The 25871-nt window shown below is 42.3% G+C and overlaps 7 protein-coding genes across 7 annotated transcripts; 3 read left to right on the top strand and 4 right to left on the bottom strand.

Annotated features, from left to right (window-relative positions):
* Positions 1-3541: 3541 nt before the first annotated feature.
* On the top strand, positions 3542-3959 carry N7509_003868 (uncharacterized protein; the record flags this gene model as incomplete). The annotated part of the gene is made up of 3 exons (XM_056628505.1): positions 3542-3602; positions 3638-3900; positions 3921-3959. The coding sequence occupies 3 exons, from the start codon at positions 3542-3544 to the stop codon at positions 3957-3959; spliced, it is 363 nt and encodes a 120-aa protein (XP_056491239.1).
* A 7994-nt stretch (positions 3960-11953) lies between these two features.
* Positions 11954-13060, bottom strand: N7509_003867 (uncharacterized protein; the record flags this gene model as incomplete). The annotated part of the gene is made up of 3 exons (XM_056628504.1): positions 11954-12226; positions 12278-12525; positions 12634-13060. 3 exons carry the CDS (start codon positions 13058-13060, stop codon positions 11954-11956), a joined length of 948 nt encoding a protein of 315 aa, XP_056491238.1.
* Positions 13061-18165: 5105 nt separating this feature from the next.
* Positions 18166-18922, top strand: N7509_003866 (uncharacterized protein; the record flags this gene model as incomplete). The annotated part of the gene is made up of 2 exons (XM_056628503.1): positions 18166-18354; positions 18428-18922. The coding sequence occupies 2 exons, from the start codon at positions 18166-18168 to the stop codon at positions 18920-18922; spliced, it is 684 nt and encodes a 227-aa protein (XP_056491237.1).
* A 234-nt stretch (positions 18923-19156) lies between these two features.
* Positions 19157-20356, top strand: N7509_003865 (uncharacterized protein; the record flags this gene model as incomplete). The annotated part of the gene is made up of 1 exon (XM_056628502.1): positions 19157-20356. One exon carries the CDS (start codon positions 19157-19159, stop codon positions 20354-20356), a length of 1200 nt encoding a protein of 399 aa, XP_056491236.1.
* A 1390-nt stretch (positions 20357-21746) lies between these two features.
* On the bottom strand, positions 21747-21993 carry N7509_003864 (uncharacterized protein; the record flags this gene model as incomplete). The annotated part of the gene is made up of 2 exons (XM_056628501.1): positions 21747-21901; positions 21960-21993. 2 exons carry the CDS (start codon positions 21991-21993, stop codon positions 21747-21749), a joined length of 189 nt encoding a protein of 62 aa, XP_056491235.1.
* Positions 21994-22132: 139 nt separating this feature from the next.
* N7509_003863 (uncharacterized protein) lies at positions 22133-22904 on the bottom strand (the record flags this gene model as incomplete). The annotated part of the gene is made up of 3 exons (XM_056628500.1): positions 22133-22235; positions 22267-22350; positions 22537-22904. 3 exons carry the CDS (start codon positions 22902-22904, stop codon positions 22133-22135), a joined length of 555 nt encoding a protein of 184 aa, XP_056491234.1.
* Positions 22905-23907: 1003 nt separating this feature from the next.
* On the bottom strand, positions 23908-24485 carry N7509_003862 (uncharacterized protein; the record flags this gene model as incomplete). The annotated part of the gene is made up of 2 exons (XM_056628499.1): positions 23908-24285; positions 24372-24485. The coding sequence occupies 2 exons, from the start codon at positions 24483-24485 to the stop codon at positions 23908-23910; spliced, it is 492 nt and encodes a 163-aa protein (XP_056491233.1).
* Between the last annotated feature and the right edge of the window lie 1386 nt (positions 24486-25871).

The raw sequence follows: 25871 nt of genomic DNA, 5'->3' as shown, positions 1-25871 counted from the left end.
AAGAATCTAATAGAGGCAGAGTTTCCTGCCAGAAAATAATCTCTCCCTTCCCTAGGTAAGTAATTTCTTGTTTCTCTGGTTAAGATTACTGTAATCAGAGCAGTAGGCTTCTATTGCTATATAAAGAAGAAGGGTATAGAGATATTCGTAATCTCTCTGGATAAGATTAATTAAGTTTTAGAGGATAAGTATAGTCTCTAGAAGCTTAAAGATAAAGAGAATCAGAAGCTAATCCTCCCTAAGTACTATAACTTTCTTAACGTCTTCTTAACGATTAAGTTAAATAAGATACTGCCGTACCGATAAGATATTGATTATTAGATCCTGCTTAATAGTACTCTTACCCCAGATACTGCCTGCTGTATAAGTAATCCTTTAAGGAATTAACAGTCTATAAGGACTATATTATAGAGAAGCTTAATTTAGGCTTTATTAAGCTGAGCTTAGTACTGTTTATATCCCCTATACTGATAACCTATATACTAAGTAGAAAACTATATTTCTGTGTAGATTATCAGAAGTTAAATATACTAATAAAAAAGGACCGATATCCTCTCCTACTAATTAATAAACTTCTGCAACGTCTCTTGAAAGCTAAGATATTTATAAAACTAGATATCCGATAAGGTTTCTATTGAATCTATCTATATCCTAATATAGAGAAGCTCTTAACGTTCAGAACCTAATATAGGTTATTTAAGTATAAGGTTATACCCTTTAGTATAATGAATATACCTGTAATATTCTAAAGGTTTATTAATTCGACCTTTGCAGAATATCTTAATAATTTCGCTACAGTATATATCAATAATATCTTAATCTATTCAGACTCTCTTAAAGAATATACGGAGTATATCCGAAAGGTTCTACAGCGTCTCTGGAATACTAGCCTATAGGCCTTAATAAGTAAGTATAAGTTTTATGTTAAGAGTACTAAATTCCTTAGTTTTATTATCAGTACAGAAGGTATTATGGTCGACCCTATAAAGGTAATTATTATCTAGAACTAGGAGATCCCTACAACTATACGTAGTATATAGTCCTTCCTAGGGTTTTATAACTTCTATAGACGCTTTATTAAGTACTATAGTTATATTAGTAAGCCGCTACATTGTCTGATACAGAAGGAGATACTATTCGAATAGTCCCCTGAGTATTAAGCTACCTTTAAATTCCTTAAGAATTACCTTAGCTCTGCTTCTATTTCTCCGGTATTATAACCCTAATGCGAAAACCAAGATTAAAACTAATATCTCTAAAGGCTGTACCGGTACCGTTATATATTAAAGAAACAACCCCTTTCTCTCCTTAGTATCCGGTTACCTTTCTGTCTAAGTTAATAGACCCTGTAGAACAGAACTATAATACTAGAGATCAGAAGATACTAGCGATTATAAGGGTATTGACCGAATAGTATTCTGAACTAGAAGGTCTTTAGTATATAGAATATTTTATTATCTATTCGGACTATAGGCCTCTATAGGCGTTTATAACGACAAAGAAGCTAAACTGCCGTTAATCTTACTAGTAGGAGTTTTTATCTTGGTTCTACTTTGTAATATATTATAAACCTAGCAAAAGTAATATTATCGCTAATATTCTATCTTGAAAGAAAGTATCTCTACCCTGTATTAAACAACCTGCGTTATTAAAACCTAAGATACTAGGTCTGTTATCTTTTTCAGTGGTAATTAAGGCTATTATAAACCTGGTAGCCCCTTTGACCATTACTCTGATCTCTGTAGACCCTCTAGCCCCTAGAATAATAGTTAATCTGATAGATAATATTATAGAGCGTATCTTATTAGCTAATTAGACCTACCTATTGCTTAATAAATATTATAATTAGGCAGCAGATAAGGATAAAGTGCAGTAGATAATCGAATATAGATAAGTCTTATTTAAAGGCTGAATAGTCGTACCTGACGATAGTAACCTATATATACGCCTGTTAGATAAGATTTATTAGTAACTGCTAACGATATACCCTGGTATAGGTAAGATATTAAAGTTAGTCTAGGATTAATACTACTAGATAGGCTGGTCTGCCGACATTAAGCGCTATATTAATAACTGCTTAGTGTACAGAAGAACGAAAATATAGTACAATAAACCTCTAGGATTACTACAACCTCTATCTATTCCTAATTGGCCGGGGTAATATTTCTTAATAGACTTCTGCTTATTCCCTAAGGACCGCTATAGCTATAATACTGTTTTTATCTTCGTTAACCGTCTTACTAAGCGGCCTATTTTAATCCTCTACTATAAGACTACGACCGCTAAAGAAACCGTACGACTATTTATCTGTTTTGTAATACTATAGTTAGGTATCCCTAATACTATTATCTCTGACCCTAGGACATAATTTATATCTACGTTCTGGCAGGAATTTAGCCGTATTCTAGGTATCTAGTATAAATTATCGATAGTATACTACCTGCAGACAGACGGTTAAACAGAGGTCGCTAATAAGTATATAGTGTAAAGACTATGTATAGTAGTAAACTACTAATAGGATAACTGGTCAGAATACTTTCTGATTATAGATTTTGCTGTAGCAATACTTCCTTAGGACAGTATTAGGTATTTTTCCTTCTTTGCAGAGAAGGGGTTTAACCCTTAGATATCTTTTGACTAAATATCTAATGTTTCTGAGATAATTACCAACGATACCTAGCGTACCTATAATATAGTTAATATTATACAATGAGTCTGAAAGAAGGCCTAGGGCTCTATAAAAGTTGCCTAGGAGAGGTAGAAGAAGCAGACCGACAAGTAACGTAAGAAGGATAACTTAAACTATATAATCAAGTATTTATTACTGCTAAACTATAGAAAACTAGACGTCTGAGCAGAAAGCTTTCTTAATAAGTATATAGCCCCTTTGAGGTTATTAAAAAAGTAGGTAATACCTAGAAGTTATAACTCCTAGAGAGTATAAAAGTCTACCTAGTTTTCGCTCTAGAAAAGCTACGCTATAGTGCCCGCTCAGCACTATTGACAGAATAGATCTCTAACGCTGAACTATCCGTCGTTGTCAATAATAAAGAGGAGTACGAGGTCGATAAGATTAAGGACTTAAGGATATACCGAAAGAAGCTATAATATAGGGCTAGCTAGATTAGGAATAAAGATACTATGTAGTACTATGCCAGCGGGTTCAAAAATGCCCCGGAGAAGCTCGCTGCGTTCTATCTATACTATCCCAAAAAGCCTAGGCCTTCTATAAGACTTTCGATATGGCTGGATACCGCAAAGAATAACGAATTTAAGGCGGATCACGACGACGACGATACGCCGGTAACACCGGCTTGACTAACTGCGAACCTAAGGCCTGGGGCCCAGGCCTTTTAAAAGGGGAGACTATATAACGATCGAAGCTCTCTCGGTACCTGATCACGTAACGCAGGCAGCCGCTCATAGGTAGATAGTTGTAATGGGAGCTTCTCTCCTTCTTCTCTTCTCTCTCTCAGCTTAATACCTTCGTGCAATACTACTGCTATCCTTCAAAGCATCTGAGTCCTTACAATTATATCAAATGAATCTCCTGTTCAAGGGCCTGTCTCTGAAGGGCCTGAGCCCGTTCAAGAAGAGACTGAGTGTTTCCCTGAGCCTGCCCCCGAGCCTGCCACAGAAGAGGCCGAGTCCTTCATCGAAGAGCCTGAGCCCGTTCCAGCAGAGACTGAGTGTTTCTCTGAGCCTGCCCCCGAGCCTGCCACAGAAGAGGCCGAGTCCTTCATCGAAGAGCCTGAGCCCGTTCCAGCAGAGACTGAGTGTTTCTCCGAGCCTGCCCCCGAGCCTGCCACAGAAGAGGCCGAGTCCTTCATCAGAGAGCCTGGGCCTATTCCAGAAGAGACTTGTGCTGAAGGAAATGACGAACAGAGGACTATTCCCCAAGTGCCTGCTAATGCGGACAGGTGGCCGCGCGCTTCTTTGTTACCGGGGGTTACGTCTGACAGCGGGTTACTACAAGAGGCTTCTAATCAGGGCCACATAGCGAGGATTTCATACTCGGACTTAAACCTGTATGAAAATTGGAGAAACCTGTCTTCGAAGAGAAGAGCTAAAAGGGCTAGCAAGCTTAGGTCTAGAGGACTTCCCGTCCCAAGCGAGACTAGTTTCATTTCAATAGTTACAGATTGAGAGTGATTTGAGAGAGCCCCAGCCAGGCAATCAAACAATTTACTTCCTATTCATAAATCCGTAAGATACCAAAAAGGGGTATAGAGATAATCCATGGGCCTGGGGCGAATTAGGAGTTTTCGCTCTCCAGTTTAATGGAGGTAACAACGATCAGAAGCGGCTTCTATAAATTCGATATATAATTGGTTCAATGTTACTCCTTTCTCCACTTTGGAGTGGCTCGGTCTCCCCAACAAGTTCGGACAGACCAGTGAGTCCGGGTGGGCAATGGATGATAGACGGTAATAAGTAGACGTAAATAGGTAAATAAGACCGTCTTACTGAGAAATGAGGTATTCAGATGACGATCTAGATCGTAGGGATCGCCGCTGATAGCTACGAGAACTGTGCAACTGTCAGGGATATAGATGAGGCATACACGCTAAGCCCAGAACGCAAACCCCCATAGCGCATCTGGGTTCCCCTGAACGCAAGGAAGCTAACTTTCTTTTGCTTCCTCGCGCTACGTCTTGTATCTAGAGTCGACTATACCTTTTGCTAATATGACCCTTCATTAAAAAGACACGCTCCTCATGAACAGATACGTAATACCCTCACATTTCTTAAAGTCCTGTCGAGCGGGTCGGCTGTTTGGTAAAGGTGGAAGGAAGGATGCTGGCCTTACGTGGTATACACACGATGCGGGTTAAAAGGGGGGCTGGGACCAACTCCTAGAGGTCATTCACCGAGCAAAACCCGACCTGCGCCATTTTTCCCTTGCCGAGCTGTCTACAGCACTCATCCAAGCCGTTGAGGTCACGTCACTGTAGTCTCGAGATTCAGCCAAGACAGTCTAGACCCACCCCGTCATTGCCAATCTGGGATAGAGAGACGCTTCAGGTGCTTTATTAGTCAACAAATGACAAGAAGCCCCACAGGAGGGGACCTGGCTCGTCGATCAGTCTGCTCGAATGTTCCAGAGCAGAGGAGGGGCCATATATAAGATGCAGGAGGTAGGCACATCGTCGATCGCACCACTTTTTCCAAGGGTCATGGACGAAAGAACCCGCGAGCGCTTAGCTCAGGCTATCCGGGATGCCCTTACGTCCTCCGACATAGATCATAATAAAGATTACATTGATTCCTTGATTTTTAAAGTCGACGATGATAGTACGGGACATCTAATCTAGCTATTGGTTCAAGTGCTTACGGTGAATTTAGTCCTTCAGGCTTATCTCGCGAACCAAGGTAACAACGCGGGCGACACTCTATTAAAAACCAGCGGCCGAGCTTTATAAACACCCCCGGCCTCTCCGGCTAAAGGACGTAGATCCACTAGAATTCCAAACGCCCAGAAAAGGGACTATGCAAATCTAGCGGGCGCGGAACCAAGGAAGAAAAAAAAAGCAGACCCAGCAGGGCTCAGGCAAATATGCTGATGAACCATCACCCGGTCGTATTGCCGATAGAACTATCAAGACGGGCTCTCGTAATCTTAATCAACCGGTATAGCACTGCTTTACCCTTAATCGATTAACCTACTTGCTTGATCTAACGTGTATTGCTCTTGAATCTAGCCCTTGCCCGATGACAACCATATGAACGAAACCTACCCCTCGAAGCTTCCGGTCGATACTTCCTCATCCTATCATCCGGATTCTGCGTATACCACGAAAGCAATGGCTTCGATTCTGTTTAAGTGTTTTAACGTTAATTCAGCGATCGCTAGATACGGCCATCGAATCGCTATAGTCCCAGTAAGGACTGACCCTGATGAAATACGGAAGTACGCCGATGAGGTTGCAGGGTATAGTTACGAACAGGCAATCAGCGCCATTCACAGGGACAACACTTTAGCTATAGGTAAGGGTGTACAGAATCGGTATTATGAAACAATATTCTGGAAAATTATCCTCAAGGGTACAGCTTTAATTAATCCTTCCAGCCTGCCGTCTGCAAAAGGACCTACCGACGGCTTCACTATAGCGGAGAAAGCTACAACCAAGAGATTTATAGAAGATACTGGATATAGGTTAGGTACCGAAAACTAAAGGCAGTACCGGATTTTTTAGAGAAATCTTCTCAAGATACGTGAAGTCGGTATCGAAAAAGCCCTATATTACCGTACTAAAGAATTCGACAGCTACTGTAAAGGATATCCCAAAACGTCAGAAATATCCCTTGTGGATATAGTCAAGAAGTAGGAGGCCCGGTATAGACCTTACATCGAACAGCTAGAAATGCGACTTCTCAGGCTCGGTAATGGTAACCTGGCGTATATATCCGACCTCGATAATCCCTAAGTTACTAAGAGGCTGAAAGTTCCCGAGTTCTGTTGGAATTATGCCGGAAATAAATGGGCTTCCCTCAACGAGGAAGAAAGCTATAAGGAAATTAGCTTGCAAACTTTCTCTCCTGATATGGTACACGTACCCTACAGAAACCAAGCAGTGTTAGAGCCTAGTGGAGATAAGTCTCTATTTACCTTCCTCTTGCCAAAAGACGACAGTTCTTTGCTCGTCTGTTCTATTATCCCCGTATACGAGGGAGATTTTCTAGGTATCTTTTCTGGTAAGATTCATTTCTCGGAAACCTAAAGTCCTAGATACGGTATTCGCGGTCCTACCGACAACCTGTGGTTAGAGTATTTATAAGTCACTGGTACGCTAAACCAAATGCGCGTTTCAGAAATAGGTAGGTCCGCAAATATTCGCATTCAGTGGGATTTAATCTACGATGATGTTGACACAGATAATTGCACATCCTAGAGAGTTTCGGTGAAAGCTACTAAGCTAATAATGCTATTTGAACCTCTCGTTCGCGAGGCTGCTTAGCAAGAGCAATACGTATTGCACTTATCTGCTGAGAATACAAAGAGAGACTTTCTCGAACTTTGCGAAGCTGACTGAAACTATGTTGAACATCTTGATTGCTATTTTTAATCGGAGGCGGCATTTTCCAACAAGCCGAGTCTTCGATCTAGCGCTGCTTATCTAACATTTGCTGAGGGCCATTAGGACATGATTAGAGAACATGTTCACTCGCTGGATGGATAGGCGACAACCCCGGAAGTTCAGGATATTGAAAACAATAGGACAGAAATCAGATAGCGCATAATTGGATATGATAATCTTCTTTTATGAATACGACAGTAGTGTGGCTTTATAATCGTGCGCGCCCAACCATGTTTCAGGCGGGGAGGCGTAACGCCTTACTAGAACTCGTGGCTAATCGAGGGGCGCATTAAAGGCAGGTAGGCAGTCTACACTGGGTACGCACCCTAGCAACTGGAATACTTTAATGGGTAGGCAGAACAGTAGCTCATCAGTGATTTATCGGCGAACGTCTCGAGAGCTTTTAGTTAAATAAGAAACTGTCATCACTTTAATAAGGTTGGCCTCAAAACGAAAGCCCTGTTCTTCCGAGAAATACACGGCTTGTACTACCCCGCCCGCCACCACTGTTTGAGCAGCCGCCGTCGCAACCCGACCCTACCGCCTTAGAATCTTCACCATCACAGAACAATTATAAGATGAACCTGGCGCTTACAACTTGATACCACCCGGTGCTCTTTTCTATAACACTGATACCCCTCCCCTGCTCTAAAAATCTCTTGGTCCACTTTTCCTCTTCTACTCTACATAGACAAAAACATGGCTGAACCAATCGGACTGGCCTCAGGTATACGCAGGCAATAACGGCTATGTATTTCATTGGGTTCGTCTCCACACCACTATCTCTTATCAGCGCCGCTATCCCGATGTATGAGCATAGTGATAAGATAAGTAGGTTATTGATAAGTGTAAGTTAACTGTATTATATCCAAGGGATTGATCTGATTGGTTTCAGATAGCGATAATTTCGAATATGGCGGGTTCGATAATTACGACTTCTATCTATATGTTACTCAAAGCAGCTTTGAAAGCAATACTAATGATCGAGGTAGAAGCGTATATAGGGAGATCGATGCTAGGGATTATATAGTCTGCGCTCGGATTACCTATTGCTTCAGCTATCTTACGGTCAATAGCTCGCAGATATAGGAATTATAGGTACAAGATTTATTAGGAAGAAGATTTTTCAAAGAATCAAATTAGACATAAGTATATAAAGAAAGTCGTATTCAAGAAGTCTAGAAAGTAGTTTGTATATAGTAGATTTGACGTGCTGTATTATACTATGTAGGCTGTACGAGTGCCAGTGCTAGTTGATGCTCTTTTCGGCCTACAGATTTAATTGAGTTATATCCATTAAGTAATCACAAGACTGACAAAGATATAAGACAATTATCTCATAACAGCCCCAGACATAGGACGATTGTCACAAATCTATACTTAATATATAACTCGATAAGTAAGGTGATAATTGTCTTCTTCTCAGATACTGATTTGAGAAAGTATTCAAAAGGGAGCTTTTATCCGTCTGCTGATATCGCTTCTCAGTTTCCTTAGAACCAGTAACAGTATACCCTCTTGCTTCAAAGCTTACCAAATTGAATTCTTACTGACTATTCGCAAGTTACGATCAAGAATAAGTAGGTGCTCGTTTTGGTATCGCTCATTTTAATATCTTTCAAATACCGCCTCTACGCTCTCCTTTTCATCTAATGAAAGTTTAAAGACTATATGCCACCTTCTAGTTTCCCAACGATAAATCTCTCCTAACCTACCCTTGGATAATTTGTCATCAGTCAACCGCGATGCTATAGATAGGGTCTCCTAGGACCGTTTAGAGTAGGATAAAAGAGGTTGAGATTTGTTGTTTATTATAATACTTTCAGGCATACGTTGTGATCTGAGGTGCTGCATGATCCGTAGGAGAAGTAGCTTAGAGAACCCTGATTATTCCTGAAGCTGATGTAAAGCTTACGCCTGTTGCTGATTCTTATATGATGAGGAGACTTCAGACCTTAAATACTAGTTAGGTAGGGCTGGAATATCCTACTGAGAAACATTCTAAAGTGATTTAGAGCTAGATGGTCTGTATAATGATGTTTCTTACTCTAGAAGACTATCGATTATATCATCCTCTGCGGCGTTAAGGGGAGATGACCCTTCGTATTGTATCCTCAGCGCCAGGTAGTTTTCTGGTATCTGTAGCGAGGCTTCCTGTGCGGTGTTGAAACGAGAAGGCACTTTATGTTATGTCTTCGATGAAGGGTGGTATGTTGCTCTGGATGGTGAAGCTTCTTCGTCAAGAACATTATTTATTATGGTATCCTTAGCGGCGTTGAGATTAGATAATTTTTTAAGCGCAGGACTACCTCTGTTATTGGCTGTCACAAACGTCCCTGGTGGTTAGCAGTCTACTGCGCTCCGTAGCAGTGTCTCTTGGTCTATGATATCATTCATTATACTATCCACTGCAGCGTTATAGAGAGCCTTTATATCTGGAGCCTATATTTATCACCGCATAGGCTTTGCTATCTGAAGCGAGTAGTTTACCTGGTTGATTCCTGGCAATACAGTGCTCATTTAAGCTACTTGATAATGGCCTAAAATAAGCTAGATATATACTCTGCTGTACTGGTAATGCTGTTACATTTGCGGGCATCAGCCAATCCTAATGCATCCTAGCGAGAAACAAAGATTGAGAGCATCTAAGAAATTAAGATTTAACAGGGTATCCACAGTGATGCTTTCGGTTAGTCTGGAGCTGCTGTCTCTCAGAGATATCATGGCTTTTCGGCGTCGCTGCATTAAAGCACTCTACAACGCGTTTAACCAGTGATTCAAAGATATACTTATCATACGAGAATTGGTCTTTTTTACGCGCTTTGAGTAAGGCCTGCTAAGCCGTAAGATGGTCTGGTGACCTCTCAAGAAGATCGTGAATTTTGCTGGACTGAAACCCGAGCTTAGATGCCAGTTTTGTAATATTAGCTAGGATATACTTATCTACTTCGCTCTGCAGCGAGCCCACATATTGAGGTTCTTTCTTGCTGCTCTGGGGTATGTCCGGGTAGTAGCGCATCGCAAAGAGCCATATCTGTCGGTATGCTAGTTCGAATCCATCGGACCCCGCGGGACTTCCTTCGGAATAGGTATTCTCTCCGGTCTCTATATAGTATGATCCGGGTCGTTGCATTGGTCTTAGGGATACTACCGCGCATACTTTGAACTCTATATCACCCCAGAACAAGTTGGAGCTCAATTCTTCGGCATACCTACCACCAAGGAGCGTAATGCTGGGGAAATCTCCCTGGCAAATTGAACTGTTAAGAGCGGCGACAATCGTTTGGAGCAGAACTCGAATAATGTAACCGCTGGTAGAGTGGTAGCAAATGAGTTCCTCAACATGGGGAGGTTGTGCAGACTGATATGATCTACGACACTAGGACTGGCCGTTACTAACCAGCTAGTATGGCAATATTAATTGAATAGGATGATAGAGATACTTATCACAGCTAGGGCATCTCGGGCAATTTATGTGGTGATTTTAGAAGCGTTATTATACTGGAATATCCCATTCTCATTCTGCATTAGAATAGGAAGGATTCGGCGATATAAATCCTCAATAATAAAGTAATTCACATTCCGAATTCGAATCCCCAAAAAGTGGGATAAGTCCAGTTCGCTGTTCAGCCCCTGAAAAAGCAGCCCAGAATATCTGTTTAACTTACTTTCCCTTATGTGGGAGACCCTGGACTTTCCCTCCTTGAGGCTTATTCCTGGGCGGATACTGTAATCTAAGTCAGCTTGCTGTTCTAAGTGCATAGCGTTTTCGGTGAAGAGAAAGTCTTATTCCTCCCTACTAAAAGTTTATTCTTAGCTGTAACACAAGTGTATTTTCAACACATGTGTAATTGTCACATATGTAAAAGGATCATATGTAGCAAAAACCAGAAGACGGGCTATATCCCCCCAGACTTATTCAGTGATAAAAATCCAGTTCCTAAAATCTAAGTTTCATCTTGTACTACTTTTAACATCGAATTAATTCAGTACACGAGATTAATTTTTATTTTAAATAACAGTACAGTACGCGTTCATTACTACTATTATATAGGACAGGTATTTCTGTCTGAGTGTATCCAAAGCATTGCCCGACAGGATTTCGTAATACTAGAATATAGAGTGCTGTACAGTATATTACAGGACTATACCGTATCTATTTAATACAGGATCCAACTAATTCAAGTAAAAAGTCCCAGTGATCACTGTCAATCCACAGCTTTACCTTATATTGTTTAACGAGCCCTCTGCGCCGGTATACCTCACAATGTCCTAGAATAGTGGGATCGGGCGTGTCCTGGTTTCGTACTGTGAGATAACTAGTTCGTGCAAGATCTTCGGGTTTGCTTACATCACTCTCGTCGTCGGTAGAGAACTCAACGTCAAGCGGTTCGTATTCCCCATCACCCTTTGCAGAATCTGTATCATCGTCTGGTACAGTAGTTTTCGAAATCAGCTATACCTCCACACATGCGAGTCCTTTCCCGGATAATATATCCGCAAATGAAGGAATTTGGTTGGGTAGCACTAAAATTAGCCTCGGGTGTAGACGCCTTCTGTAGACAGATTTACCGTACATTACAGACAACGCTGCATGGGGTCTCGTACTCGACACTGAATTGAGAGATGGCGCCTGTTCATCAATTCTACAGGAAAAATCTACAAAACCATCATACGTATTTGAAATATCATAGGCTCATGTCAAGCCACGACTGGCCCCGGCACTATACTAACTTCTCCTGAAAAGAAACATGCGGCAGGACTGACCTTTGTATTCCCTCGATTGCGCTTTCGGGGCTGATATCGAATCCGACCTAACCCGGACATGTTCAGGGTTTGCGCTTGAATAACTGGAACAGCTGAAACCGAACTCCTTAAATTTTATTTTTTTCAATGTTCTGCATAGACCTCACTAGCTTGGCGGCTAGCTCTCGCGTTAAATTCATCAACTCATCCTGCTTGCTTATCCAGAGCAGCCTTTCTTTCCAGAACTGCCACCTCTGCATCGTGAACAAAGAGTCTCCTTTCCACAGATTCGAATTCGGTAACTTGAGTGCTTCCAGCGATGTGAGATCTTTCCGATCCAGAAAGTAGAATAAAACAGAACCCGAAATTTCAATAAACGGAGAAAGACAACGAAGATCGGTCTATAATTAAGTCGGTAATGTGGAGGAATCTGTGATTTTGCTCGAACTCACGTTCAACATCTGAATATGGCCATAAGCGTTTCGTTTGTCATGACGAGAATAGGGCAATCTCGGGGTGTGGTTCCATGGATCTTGCTCCAGCGCAAAAACAATCGTGTAAAATCCACGGCAGAGCTCGGGTGACCTGGGCGAACTGGGAGGATATATCGAAAGATGATTTGCCTGAAAGGCGTTCGTAATGACGCAGCCACCTAAGCCCTCGAAAGGGAACGAGCCATATCTGTTCACGTTTGAGAAATCTGAATGATATGGTGAGGGACGCACAGTATCGATATGCATGTGAAGTGAAAAGCCAATATGATATCATATAGTTGGTTTGAGAGGAAAAAAGGACTGCAATTACTCACAAATGGACCTATCATTCCAGATCTCCTCAAATTTATCGAGTCTGTTCCACCCCAGCAAGCTGTCTGCGAAACGCCCGGAAAGAATTTGATCTTCTGTTCTTTCCAGTACTGAAAGAGCTCGCACTGCTTCCACAACTTTGAGAACTGCGCGTTGATACCGCGGCATGAACATTCCAAGGTCCCACAGAAACCAGGAGACTCGATCGCCCTTGTTCGCAAAGTCTCCACGCTCTTCGACCTGCTGATCTTCATCGCAGAGAGACATCAACCGCCGAGCAGCATAATCTGCTGGAATCTCATCGGCATGACCAAACCGTTCCACAAAATCTCGCAATGTCCGGATCTCTCGCCAAGTAGGTGGGTCCTCATCACCATCCTCTGGTAGTGGATAGAAAAAATAGTCCCATTCCACGTACTGCTGTTCCATTTTTGATACTTAGCGTGGACAAGTGATCATTGTCGTTTCTCAAAATTATGTTTGTAAGTCAAGGAAAGCTCACCAACCAAAACATAGATAGGTCTGAGAGAGATCTGACAGATGGCAATGGAGAGAACGAGCCGGCGATCTAGCATGTCGCGGGATTTGCAGGGGGTGTTACGGTATTAAGACGATGACTCATTCTATTGTTACAGTACAGCTGGGCACGTACATTATGACTCTGCCTGAATAAAAGGCGGTAGCTTAAAAATGACTAGCGCTTTCGGGTCTATTTTCCGGGACAGAAGTCTCAAGAGTGTGGAGGTATAACTGATTTCGAAAACTACTGTACCACAAAGGCTTCATCGGATTCTGTTTGAGAATACTCTGACTCTGTCTTACACTCCGTGTCGACAATGTCAATGCTCTCATCTTCTAGAACTTCTTCAATTCCATCTAGAACGGACGGTGTGATCTACTTCGGGCCGGTCGCCATACTGATCATCTATAGAATTGGGCCTATCTGCCTAGTTCGGTAATCGCTAATTCATATATAGCCTGGCGAGCGGTCTTTTGGCGATACATCATACTTTGAGGGCTTTTAAGTCGATAGGCATCATTACCCCAGGAGAAAATGCCCGGCTCTTTTTTGACCATACCCTTCTCTTTGTTCCTGTTTCATCGGAGGAGTACTAAAGCGCCCTTAACAAGAGTGCGGTGAACGACAGAAACTACTTGAAATCCTGAAATGAAAAATTGCAAAAAAATCTATTATTTAAAAAAAATGCGGTAGATCGCTATACCCGGAGGTCCTGTTGAAATCCGTACCTTTGGCAGTCCCCTGGTTGACCACAGGCACAAAGCTGGCTCGGTATGGAGTAAGATATTGAACAGTGGTAATACATCAAGACCTAAGCTCTGTATCGCGGTTCTTATAATTAGAGGGCCTATGATTCAGTGGAGTTTAATAAGGAACGGGTGACAAAATGCAAAGAAATGAGAGCGCTGTGCTACTTCACGACAGTGAGAATACCCTGCTGACACACCAGCCAGTGTGTATTACGTTATCATCTGTCCCGATATAGACTGAAAACGACGCCTTCCGGGAGCTCTATTAGAATTGGTATGACTTTCAAACCATACAGTACGGTACAGTAACTGCCCGAAAAATACTAACTTACTCTTATGTAGGAAGGATGCCATCTTGCAGGCATACGATGTCTCTCTATCTGAATTTCGGCCGTCCAGGACCGAGACAGACAGAGAGGTTCGCATTGTGGTACCTGTAATAAACAGTGCGGTCTGCTACTGAATGGTCTCCTACGATAGTGGCAATACGAACACTTACAAGTAGTGGTTTGCTTACGTGTTAGGGTGATCAGCAGGCTGGGCATTATAGGTAGCCCGGCATGATTGGCCGCACGCTACTCCTTGCTCCACTTTGGAGAAGCAACAACCGCCGTCGCCAATAAGTATTGTGCCATGATGCCCGCGCTGGTTAGATCATCGTGATTTCGGGTGACTGAAAAACAAAACACTATTAGATATCGCATTTCGATACGATCGCCTTGGATTTCATCATTCAAAGCGCATAAGCGCAAAATATCGAGTAAACTGCATCCATGGGGGAGGGGCTGAAACTACGCATTCACACGTTCGAGTGTCTCGGGCTAGGGCTCCGTGCGTCTAAGCGTAATGCAACAATCGTAGCCGCACCTAGGGCTAATGAATTCGATAAGGATCTTGAGATATTTTTACTATTGGATGAAAAGCATTATGTGTAGCATTTGTAGCCGAATATGATATTAAATCTTGAAATTAGGACTGGCGAGCCCTATTAATTGGGAAGACGGAGAAAATACGCCTGGGCATCCTGGTGCCATATATTCCTGCTCTAATATGAGTCAAATCTTCGAACTTTTGTTATTCATTAGAGTTTTTTCTTATCCACTAAGCAGCCAAGTGGTATATCTAGAGATGATCTAGATACCGAGTCAGCTTTATTAGGCTGTAACGCTATTTAGAGGGCTTGATGTCACTATACGAAATGCGCCTAATAAAACATTCAAAACCTTCTCTTATGGCTCGTTCACTTAATTTAGTAGCCTTAACTCTTGCTCTAGGTTGTTGAGAAATTCAGCCTCCCGGAATGTCTCGACCCCAATCATTGCTATGTGTTTAATTTTATATCCTAATTTGTATTAAACAGTACCCGGTCCTAACCCAGACATATATTTCTTAATTGCTTCTTGTTTTTTGAGGTGATAAATGAATTCGCTTTGAAACTGAAGTAGTTCTTGTATTCTATCCAGTGGCAGGAATGTCCATTCACTGACACCGGCTTATGAAATCGGATGTCAGGTGTTAGACTAAGTCGTAATTCCTTTTGCTCTCTCTCGGTCTGAAACTGGTAGCCGAGATTTCTCATTTGGTTGATAAAAGACGTTTCTTGAATGAGCACCCGCTCTTTCTTTTGCCGTATTCTTTCTTCTGCCTTAGCTCTACCGTTGGGAGAGTTGTTAGGCGGCAATAGACGAAGGGCAGCTTCAATAAGTGCTGAGATGACCATAGTGTCTAACTGGGTATCGATGTATCTCAGTAGCATATCGACGTCAGGTTTTATGAAACGGAGGCGACATGCTATTTTAAAGACCGGTGTTACCGCAGTTCGAGGTACTCTAATATAAGGGAGAAACAGATTATCCCTAATCGCTCTAATTGCCAGTACAGGTGGTTGGTGATTTCCTTCCTGACAGTCTTTTAATTGCATCTTTGGCGATGTAGCTTTGACTACAGGGCTACGGTTCTCTGTGGAATGGTTCTTTACGCTTCTGATGTGCTGACGCTTTGAGTGAGCGGATTGGAAGGATTTGTTGCAAACCCTGCAACGATGCCCAAACCGAAGATGCTCCTCTAAAGCTTGTTACGAGCGAAATTGTTTATTGCAGGGAACACAGTTTACCATATTGAATCTGAGAAAAATAATACGAGAGCAAAAAAGAATTTTAAGTTATATTCTATAGACCGAAGAATGGAGAATGAGGTCTAAGCTTGGCTATTTAACGTGCCGTTTTCTTATATTGACAGAGGTACTTTGTGTTATCTAGTGCGTGCGATATTTTGACACGACATATACATGTATCAGCTGAGACTGAAATGGATAAAGAAATGATTGTACATAATATGAAGACGACGATTTCGTCCACATATGTATCATCATGTTAACAACGTGAAGACCCTAGCAGGGCCTTTGCTATGAGAAATATTCTCTTTTTCCTTTGGATGATGTGAGTTAGGAAATCGCTGGTGTCTCTAGGTTGTGAAGAGACGAAAACTAAATGTTTACTTCGTTGAAAGCCTAGGCGATGAACTCAGCACTACAACTTTGAATTTGCAGATCTTGCAAATTGCAAATTGAAAATTGTAAGATTGACTGTATAGAGGTGAAAGGGGAAAATACGGTGGATTCTATGTATGCAAGTGCGGGGTTTTTCGCGACGTGTTACCGAATTTGTGGTAGTCGACAACATCATATATGGTAAGCAAGCAGATGCATGAATGTCGAAGATATGATGTATCATTTCAACCACGGTCGCATCACTGAGGCTGCTGCAAACTTGGTAAAATTTATCATATTTCTCCAGGACGTGTAGTACCCACCCGTCTTGCCCATCTGATGAGTCAATGAAATCAGCCTCCGCTAGCATCACGTTGGTGTCCGTCCTGAGCCTCTTTTGACTACCTTATGGTCGGTAAGGCATCGTGCTCTCCTGGAAATGAGATTGAAGAATTGGCAGGAGGCATAGCGAAGGCTTTCTTTGTATGGCACCAGCTCTGAGGCCGACAAGCGGAGTCTCATTAAACGGGGTAGGAACAAAGATACGGTCTATGTATAAGTGCAGGGTATATTGCAACATGTCCGTGGGTGTGTAGTAAGATATTCGAGATTTACTACTGAGTATATATATTGATAGGCGACTGAATTTTGGACTAGAATCATCTTGACATCAGGGTCGGCTCAATATGATTGGCTCTACGCCACTCCTTGCTCCACTTTGGAGTAGTAAGGTTTCCCTAGACTTGGGGGAGTCGAGCCGCCCCTACTCTGTAGTTTGTCCAGACTCGTTGGTTCATCCGAATCCGTAGCCTAACTGTGGTTTGCATGCTAGATAGACCATTTTTCTGCCCGTCTTCGCGCCGATCCATCAAATTCATCACCGCTGGAACGAGTGACGCAAGTACTGTCGCCTAACTGGCGGGGGAATTGCTCGATTGACACGTGTCTGTTTAGCTATCTGGTATTTGAATGTCGTTTATCAAAGCCACACACATACTCGAGGACACCCAGGGGGCACATGTAGCACAAAATGCCGGGTGTCATAGGAGGTGTATCTCCGCTTTAAGCCTCTCCTAGTCCACTCATTCTGTATCTAGACCAGCCTTGAGATAGCCTAGAGGGGACCAGGGACAGCGGACGGCGGTTCCCTGCCGGAACCCCACGTGATGCTACTGATGGCTGATTTTATTGGCTCTTGTAGATGGGCCAGGGGATCCTTGAGTTCAACTTGCCTAATGTAATTTTACTAGTTGATTGATCTCGGCGGTGCACCTTTATAATTATCTAGTCTAATAATTTCTAGTAGACTTGATGAATGTAACGAACTGGGGTTGTTACCATTCGCGGATGCCTGACGTAGATGGCATCCACTTAAGGCATCCACGCCTACATGTACTTAGTTCTATCTCAGCTTCCTCCTTCTTCTCCTCAAGCTATTACTTTCGTCGAACAGCTACTGTTTCCTTTGCTTCGTATGCTACGCCGTACGTTGATCTCTGTGAGCATCTGAGCATCCTCACAATGAAGACTGGAATGGAAAGTCCCAATGAGCATTAGATATTAGTTCGGGTTGATCTTGCTTCGCGAAGTTTCGATATTCAAACGTTCTGTGCTGAGCTCTGTCACGTATTCCGATTCACACAACTCATCTTCCCTCGCTCGCTTCGAGAAACGCAAAGCTGCCACCTGGGAGGAAGCCGTTCAAACTGGAAAGGGGCTGATGTGCAGGCTGAAACAGCTTGATGTGAATCAGAATCTACACTCGCAATGGACAGACATGGATTCTCTGAACCCTTACTGGTCGTCACATTCTTATGGGTCACAGGGTGATTCCACAACGACGGGAACAGATATTTCTGAGGCGTTGGCTTCCCTTAGTTTGCCATCTACCTTAGGGGACCGTGGCTTGATGGGCATGAACTATGTTCAAGATCGAGAATGGACAGAAGATGGCAAGAATTACGACGTAAGTCTTTTTTGCTATTAAACATAGAGAAAATCAGATGAACGCTGACAATACTTTTCACAATACTTTTCAGGCTACTTATGGCTACTACATTGGGTCAATGAGCGCCACAAGTGGCTACATCTCAGCCGAAAACAATGCTAGCCCATGGGAGGAGTCGGACAAAGAACGTCAGCCACCTCTAACGAAACTATCAGATGTCTACTTCCTCCGTTGGCAAGATATTGCTTCACGAAAGCAATTGAGAAACCTCAAGTACTTTTTCCGGTTGCACGTTATCAATACACAGTCGAAAGCAATTGCCGCGCAAGCTTTCGGAGGCGAGCCGGTGCCGCGATGGCCGGGCAGATCCTTTGATCTTTCGACTGATGAAGGACTTGCAATCCTTGGAACTCCCAACGGGGCGGGAGTAGCTTGGTTTCTCATCAACCACAAACCAGAATTGGGAGTCCGGGCCCCAAACAAAGTCACGGTATTCAGCACTCTTGCACAGGACGCATACGGGCAGCCTGAGGATTGGATACACTTTTTATTCTATATTGCCCCCGTATCTAATCCCTCTACCTGAGTTTGACGTACAATATTATTGCAAGAGAGCAGCAACCCGTGCCAATACAGTACTGTAATGTAACCAAACGAGAATTAGGTAATCTGCTCTATTACAAAGCAATACCATAATTACAGATGCTCTTACAACTGCGAAATCATTTTTTTCCTAATAAATGGCTCTTCTCCTTGCCCTCTGCCACGCTTAGAATTCCGACCCGTTTCCGCCACGCTATGCGCAGCATTCTCGCCGATCATGGATCCTTTCAAACGAATTCCTGCCGAACTCATTCGTGTGATCATTCAGAATGTTCCAGATTTTGTCGGCTTACACAGTCTTCTTTTGGCCTCAGAGACAGTCAAAACCGTTTTTCAATCTGAGCCCAGCGTCGTTTTGCTAGATGACCTGGTTGCATCAAACTCGATTGCCATGATGCCTGACATTCGAAAAATGGTTGACGAAGTTGCATCAATGCACATCCCATCAAAACATGGCTGCATTCTTGCAGACCATGCTCATTCAACGTGCCAGGCAGTCACCGGATACCTTCTTCCGCAAAATGGTAGCTCGGGGCTGCTAGAATTCATTCAAATAGCAGCACAGATTCAGCGACTGGCCTGTGCTTGCTTATTCGCGATGAGGCAGAACTTTTGTACTGCTTTTCAAATTCGTTTGGCTGCGTCACTATCAAATTGCGGTCGGGTCAGGAACTTTGCAATGGCACCGTCATGGATCGAAGAATACCGAGTTTACTGGGCCTTATGGCACTTGCGTCAATACTTTGACCTTCGAAATCTCGCACGAAGGAACGCTCTTTCTTTCAATGGCCCAGAGAGCCAAGAAAATTCTTACTCTTTGGACGAGAAATGCGACGCATACGTGGAGTCAAATGGTCTTATCGCTCCTTCTGGAGTGCTTGATCTCCGCATCGAAGAAATTTTATCCGTGGCAGCAGCGTTGACAGATTTAGGGCTACAGGTGTCTTACGAAGGTCAAGGACAAAAGCAGCAAGAACCGCCCGCGGCCGGCTGGCTCCTTTCACCGCAGACATCAATGCCCATTCTCATTGCATTTGAGCTGCCTCAAAAGGGAATGAAACATCCGGTGTGGTGCCCGCCTCCAATGCCAGAAGGTACAGATGTTGAAATTGCGTGGAATCGTTCTTTGCGATCGGTATATTCGTCGACTGAGCAGTTACGGTACTTTCGAATGTTAAGTCGACAGCTCGAGCGTATCAAGCCCAGCGAGAGTGGTATGCGGGACCTGCGACCTTATAGACGTCTTGGAGCTTTCATATGGGATAAATGGCGAATTTATTCCGCAGGGCTGTTGCAAGCCAACTTCAGAAAGAGGACACCGACTCCATGTGGGTTATTCATTGATCCGAATGATGCGACCTCACAAACCTCCCAAGAGATGCAAAGAAGGTGGATGGCATTGATTGGTAAAGTTTGATTGGGAATACGATTTTTTTCCGTAATCTGCTGGATATCCGCGGGTATGGGATTTTGTAGTGGAACATTTTTGATTCGGCTCAATAGCAGTCTTGATTGTCACGGCCAGAAATACTTATTTTGTGACATCCCTTCACATCCCTCCTCTTCATTTCCTTGGTTGGATGATCTTCAAGCTGCATATGTTCCTTTATGAAGAGTTGAAAGTGGTTTTATATGCGTAGATCTCATCTGTGCTGGGGTAGCAGGGTGCCTGATTTCGGCTACCGTATACCGCAGGCTTAGAGATGGGCTAATTCCGTCTGTGCCGAAATCGTTCGATAAGGTAGCGATTTTTTGGGTCAACCGAAAGTAATGGAAGCCCAATCCATAGTTTGGGTTCGCCTGGGAGGGCCGAGCAGAAGCTGACCTTGAGAATTCTGGTTTAATACCAACCACCTCTCTCGAAGCTATCAGATGTCTACTTCCTTCAATGGCAAGATATTGCTTCACGAAAGCAATTGAGAAACCTCAAGTACTTTTTCCGGCTCAACATTGTCAACCCACAGTCGAAAGCAATTACCGCGCAAGATTTCGGAGGCGAACCGGTGCCGCGATGGCCGAGCAGATCCTTTGATCTTTCGACTGATGAAGGACTTGCAATCCTTGGAACGCCTAACGGTTCGGGGGTCGCTTGGTTTCTCGTAATCTTTTCTCTAGTTTTTCTTCGAACTCCTCTGTTTGCGTCGCTTCTCGCTGGAATTGTTTTTGAGGTGTCAAGATGTCCTTCGTATAATTGTGCGAACCAAACCCCCACGGATAGTGTTCTTTCTGCCCCTCATCCTCAACAAGAGGGTGCCGCAGGAGGCTCACTACTACATTTGCGCGATCGCTCAGGAGATCCATTATTGTAACATCTTTCCCTTCTATACTTTAGTGGCGTCCGGGCAATCTGTCGATCTTGCCTAAACAGTCTTGACGTTCAGAACCGCAAGCTTGCGATTTCAAACCGCGAAACTTGTCCAATTTGGAGTCTTGCTGCTCTAGTAAGTGAGCGTACTTTTGTTCGTGCTGATCTTCCGGAGAGAATAGTATCATGTACGGGTTCGTCAAGCGACAGGAGATAGCGAGTCTGTTTGCAAGGGCAGAGAGACTAATGAAGATTGACAGCGGAGTTTGGTTGATGCTGGACCTCGTCCCTTGTCGCATACTCTTGTCCACGGTGTCTACACCTTCGGAGAGAAGGATCACCTGATCTAACTTCGACAGGAACCGGCCTGATGAATATTCATACTTTGCTAAACCATACAGTGGAGCGTGTTTAATGACACCCAATAATCGGCTCTGCTATAATTATCCGTATTAATATCACCTAAACGTAACGCGTCGCCTCAGCTGAACAGATAAACCCATCAGTCCGTATCGATGTCCGATCCTGATTTCTCTTTTGCGTAGTAATTACGTTCGGTAGCAAGGCGATGAACGTCTTCTGCGTGTCTGCGAAGATACATTTTATATAGGAGGTCCTTGCTACACATATGACATCTCCGATCCTTCAAGTGCTTCTCTCAAAAGTATTGTAAAGTTGATTTGTATTCGCTATATTTCTGTGTTCGACGATAAACGGGCAGCTAGGCATCGCCGTAACACTGAAAACATCGTCGAGGTCTTTTGGCCTTCCGAATATAGTTTCCCGCCTTCTCCAGAAGTAATTCTTCCTTCGATATTTCAGGAGTAAGGACGATTATCTTTGTTGTTTAATTATCTATTGTTGCCTGCTCTTTATCGGGCTCATCGCTTAGAGCCGGCCGTTTACGTTATCTATACAAAGGCCCGCCTTTAAGATAACAGCAATATTGCAAGATGGCAGCAACTGCAGTATTTCGTCTCTGCTATTCTGCCTCTAATAAATAGGAAGTTAGCTAGGTTAACAACTTCTCGAGAAGATCTATCTGCTCTGGCAGTATACTGTCTGTTCGCAATACGTTTTTTGCTTCCTCGTTATCGATAGCCGCTCTAGAGAGCTATCGCTTAATATCTATATTTGCCTGTTTACAGTCGAACTCCTTTCGAACTTTCTGTCTTAGTGCCCTCTCTAGCCGGCCAAAGGTGTTAAGCTTTTTGCGTACGAGTTTATCGCATCACAGTTATATCTGCTTATTTAGATTATAGGTACAGATTTTAGTTTGCTTATCTAATTACCGGACTGCTTCGACATACTCTAGATATTTATGGATCGACGCTTGTTGCTTAGGAGTCAGGTGTCGAGGCCGTCTGGTGTCAATCCATCTACTTATACGGGTAATTACACACATAAGGGATTTATTAGATTGTCGGCCGTTTATTACATTTTGCATATCCGTGTCAACATGTCGCGGAAGATAATGATTAAGGAATGTACGAGAATCTGTATATTTCATAATCAAATTTTGCTGAGCTTCGCTAACCGTATTACTATTGTTCAACATCTTTCTACCTCTATAGCGTATACGGTGTGTAAACATCGACTGAAGCCAGCTATAAATCTCCCCGAGATTCTTTAGCCAAGCAGATATAGTGCTACTGAGCATAGGTTGATCCTACAGAAGAACCGGGTACCTGCTGACTACTTTAGTTTTGTAAAAGATATAATATTCCTCTACCTCGGGTTTCAAGGGGAGTAGTATCTGCTAGCGACCGCCTTCAATAAATAGGCTTCGGAGTTTTTCTATAGAGGAAAGGGCTGGGGATTCAAAAGCCTATAGCTAGAAAAGTATACTAAAGATAAAAACGTAAGGGCTAAAGATAAGTAACGGATTGTCAATAATTTCGGGGAACGGAAAAGTATTACTTGAAAAAATTAATCATCAGGCCCTTTAGTATTAAGGAATAGTAGGTACTTATATAGCTTCAGACCTAAAGAATTACTTCGTATACTCTAACCTAACCTCTGCCAGAAGTACAGGAGGGCTACCCTAAGGATCCTTTTGTACAGAGAACTAGAGATACTTAAATTATAAGGACAGCAGAGCACTCAGTCGATTTACTGTAAATATACTAATTATGCTGAAAAGATACATCTGGATACGCTCGTATCCGAAATTAAATTACCTTTCCTATGTTCAGAGAATTATCTTATTCAACTCGGTTAAGTCTTAGACGTAGACTGGTTCTTTGCCTCGCTCTTAGTCATCTAGGTTAAACTTATTGATTAATTTCCGAATCCCCTAGAATTTCTATTAGCGCTCCCTACGTTAAACGGGTACGGACAACTGACGGTATTAATCTCTTCTCTGTTCTCGGCGCTGAGCTTAACGCAGGTGATTCTCTAATAGTAACCTTAAAAACCTTTCTACTCTGCTTTCAGAGCGCTTGCTTTAGTAGTGCCTTTTAGGTGTCTGCCATCTACACCGTACTTGAGTTTTATACAGTAGTTAAGAAATCGATAGATATCATTAGAGGTAACTTAACGAAGAGCCTCCTCTGTATCGCTCTATTTTAAATTCGTACTAGAGCTTCTAGCCTTTACTCTGCAGTACCTGGTTATGTTAGCAACTAGCAAGATATAAGTCTGAGAGCGTCCGCTTACTTATGCTAGCGTTGCTCGATCCGAACTCGACGGACTACGGTTCGGTCAGAACGTCCGTAATCCAGAGGAATATTTACGATATCCTCATCCGTATTATCGTTGGGGTCGTCGCTGAAGTCAGGTAACATATCGGGGCCGATACGTACCCGTACCGAGGGTCTAGGGCCATATGAAGACTCCTCAGGGCGATTAGGAAGCAGAGGGGGTTCTGGTGATATGTGAGCTGTCGAGCCGCGGAATTGGCCGTTATCTGATTCTTCGCTGTCGTAGTCTGGCCGGAAAGACGTCCTGGAGGTGTTGCTTTCATTGTCTATCGACTTGTCAGATATTTCTAAGCCAGACCCCGTCGAAGACAGGCTCGGTTCTGTGAGTCGATAGGGAGGCTGTATGCGTCGAACGACGAGGACGATCGATTAGGACTTCGAGGGCGGGTCGTTGGGTAGGCGGATAAACGTTGTAAGTAAGAAACGTGAGGGATGGCGTGGTCACCTGTGTAGCAAAGGAAGATAGCGAGGACAGCGACCAGGGCGAGAGCAGTTGGCGCTTTTAAAGGCCAGCGAAAGCTAGAATCGATTGTGGCCATTTTTGGCGCCGCAGAGGACAGAGGAGCGCCGCGGTTGGTTGTGGGGGGAAGACTGCCAGTCTGAAAGTGAGCAGAAGCGTATGGAATCCAGCAGAGCCCGTGTGTCTAGGCACCAGGGGGCAGGGGAGGGCAGGGGAGCAAGAGCGAACGGTATGCCAGGGGGGCCGGCGTGACGCCGACCGTTACAGGGGACGGGGGAAAAGTGCGTGGCGGTGGCTAGACGGGTGCGTGTGTGAAGGGCTGGTGCCGAGACCGCCATTTTCGGCGTCAAAGGGGGGCCAGTTTCGGCCGTCCCAGCACAAATGGTTATTGTTTAAGAGTAGTTTAAATATAAAAAGAAAATAATAAAATAGTTAAAATCTTACTAAGTTATAAAAGTATATAGAAACTAAGTTTATACCTTTATAGTTATTAAAATATCTTAAAAGATCTAGCTTTTTCTAGAAGAAAAAGAAGAATTAACTATAAACTAAGATTAAATTCTCTCTAAGTTATTAGTATTTTAGAATATATTTAAGATATAAAACTCTAAGATTATACTACTATAGAAAGAAACTAATTATTTAATTAATCTTAAAGAAAATATATTATCTCTATATAATTTAATCTATTTTTTCTTATAAGCAGAATTTATAGAGTTATAGAAATATTTTAATAAAAATCTAGTAAATAGTTAAATCTAATCCTCTAAAAGTCCTATAGATATATCTGTTCTATTTATATCTAAAAAGTAAAAAGAACTATATCTCTATATTAACTATTAAAAATTAAGTAAAGTCTCTATTAAAAACTAATACTCTCTATCTCTTATCTTAGAGATTTTTAACTATTTTTCTAGAGCTAGATTTCTTAGTAAAATAAATATATAGAATATATACTATTAGATTTATATTTAAAAAAAAGAAGAATAGAAGATAGCTTTCTGTATAAGATATAGATATTTTAAATATATAGTTATACTCTTTAGTCTTACTAATATATTAGTAATAATTTAAAGCTATATCTATACTATACTCTATAGTCTTCTTAATATTATCTATATTATATATCTTAATAATATCTTAATCTTCTCTAAAATATTTAAAGAGTATACAGGATATCTAACTATTTATTAAAGTATTAAAATATAGCTTCTATAAATTATAAGTTAAATTCCTTAGCTTTATTATTAGTTAAAATAGTATTTTAATAGATCTAGAATAAGTTTAAGCTATTTAAGAGTAGAAATAACTAATATTCTATAGAAATATTTAGATCTTTCTTAGATTCTATAACTTCTATTAAAGATTTATTAAAAAATACTTATTAATTATATTACTACTTATAGAATTTCTTAAAGAAAGTAAGGATAGAAGAAAACTAAAAAGTATTAAACTAAATAATAGA

This window comes from Penicillium cosmopolitanum, assembly GCF_028827165.1.
Source record: "Penicillium cosmopolitanum strain IBT 29677 chromosome Unknown utg000005l:1.0-4006212.0:1.0-4009387.0, whole genome shotgun sequence".
NCBI lineage: Eukaryota > Fungi > Ascomycota > Eurotiomycetes > Eurotiales > Aspergillaceae > Penicillium > Penicillium cosmopolitanum.
The sequence above is the reverse complement of the archived record's forward strand: the minus strand, read 5'-3'. Positions and strand labels throughout refer to the sequence as shown.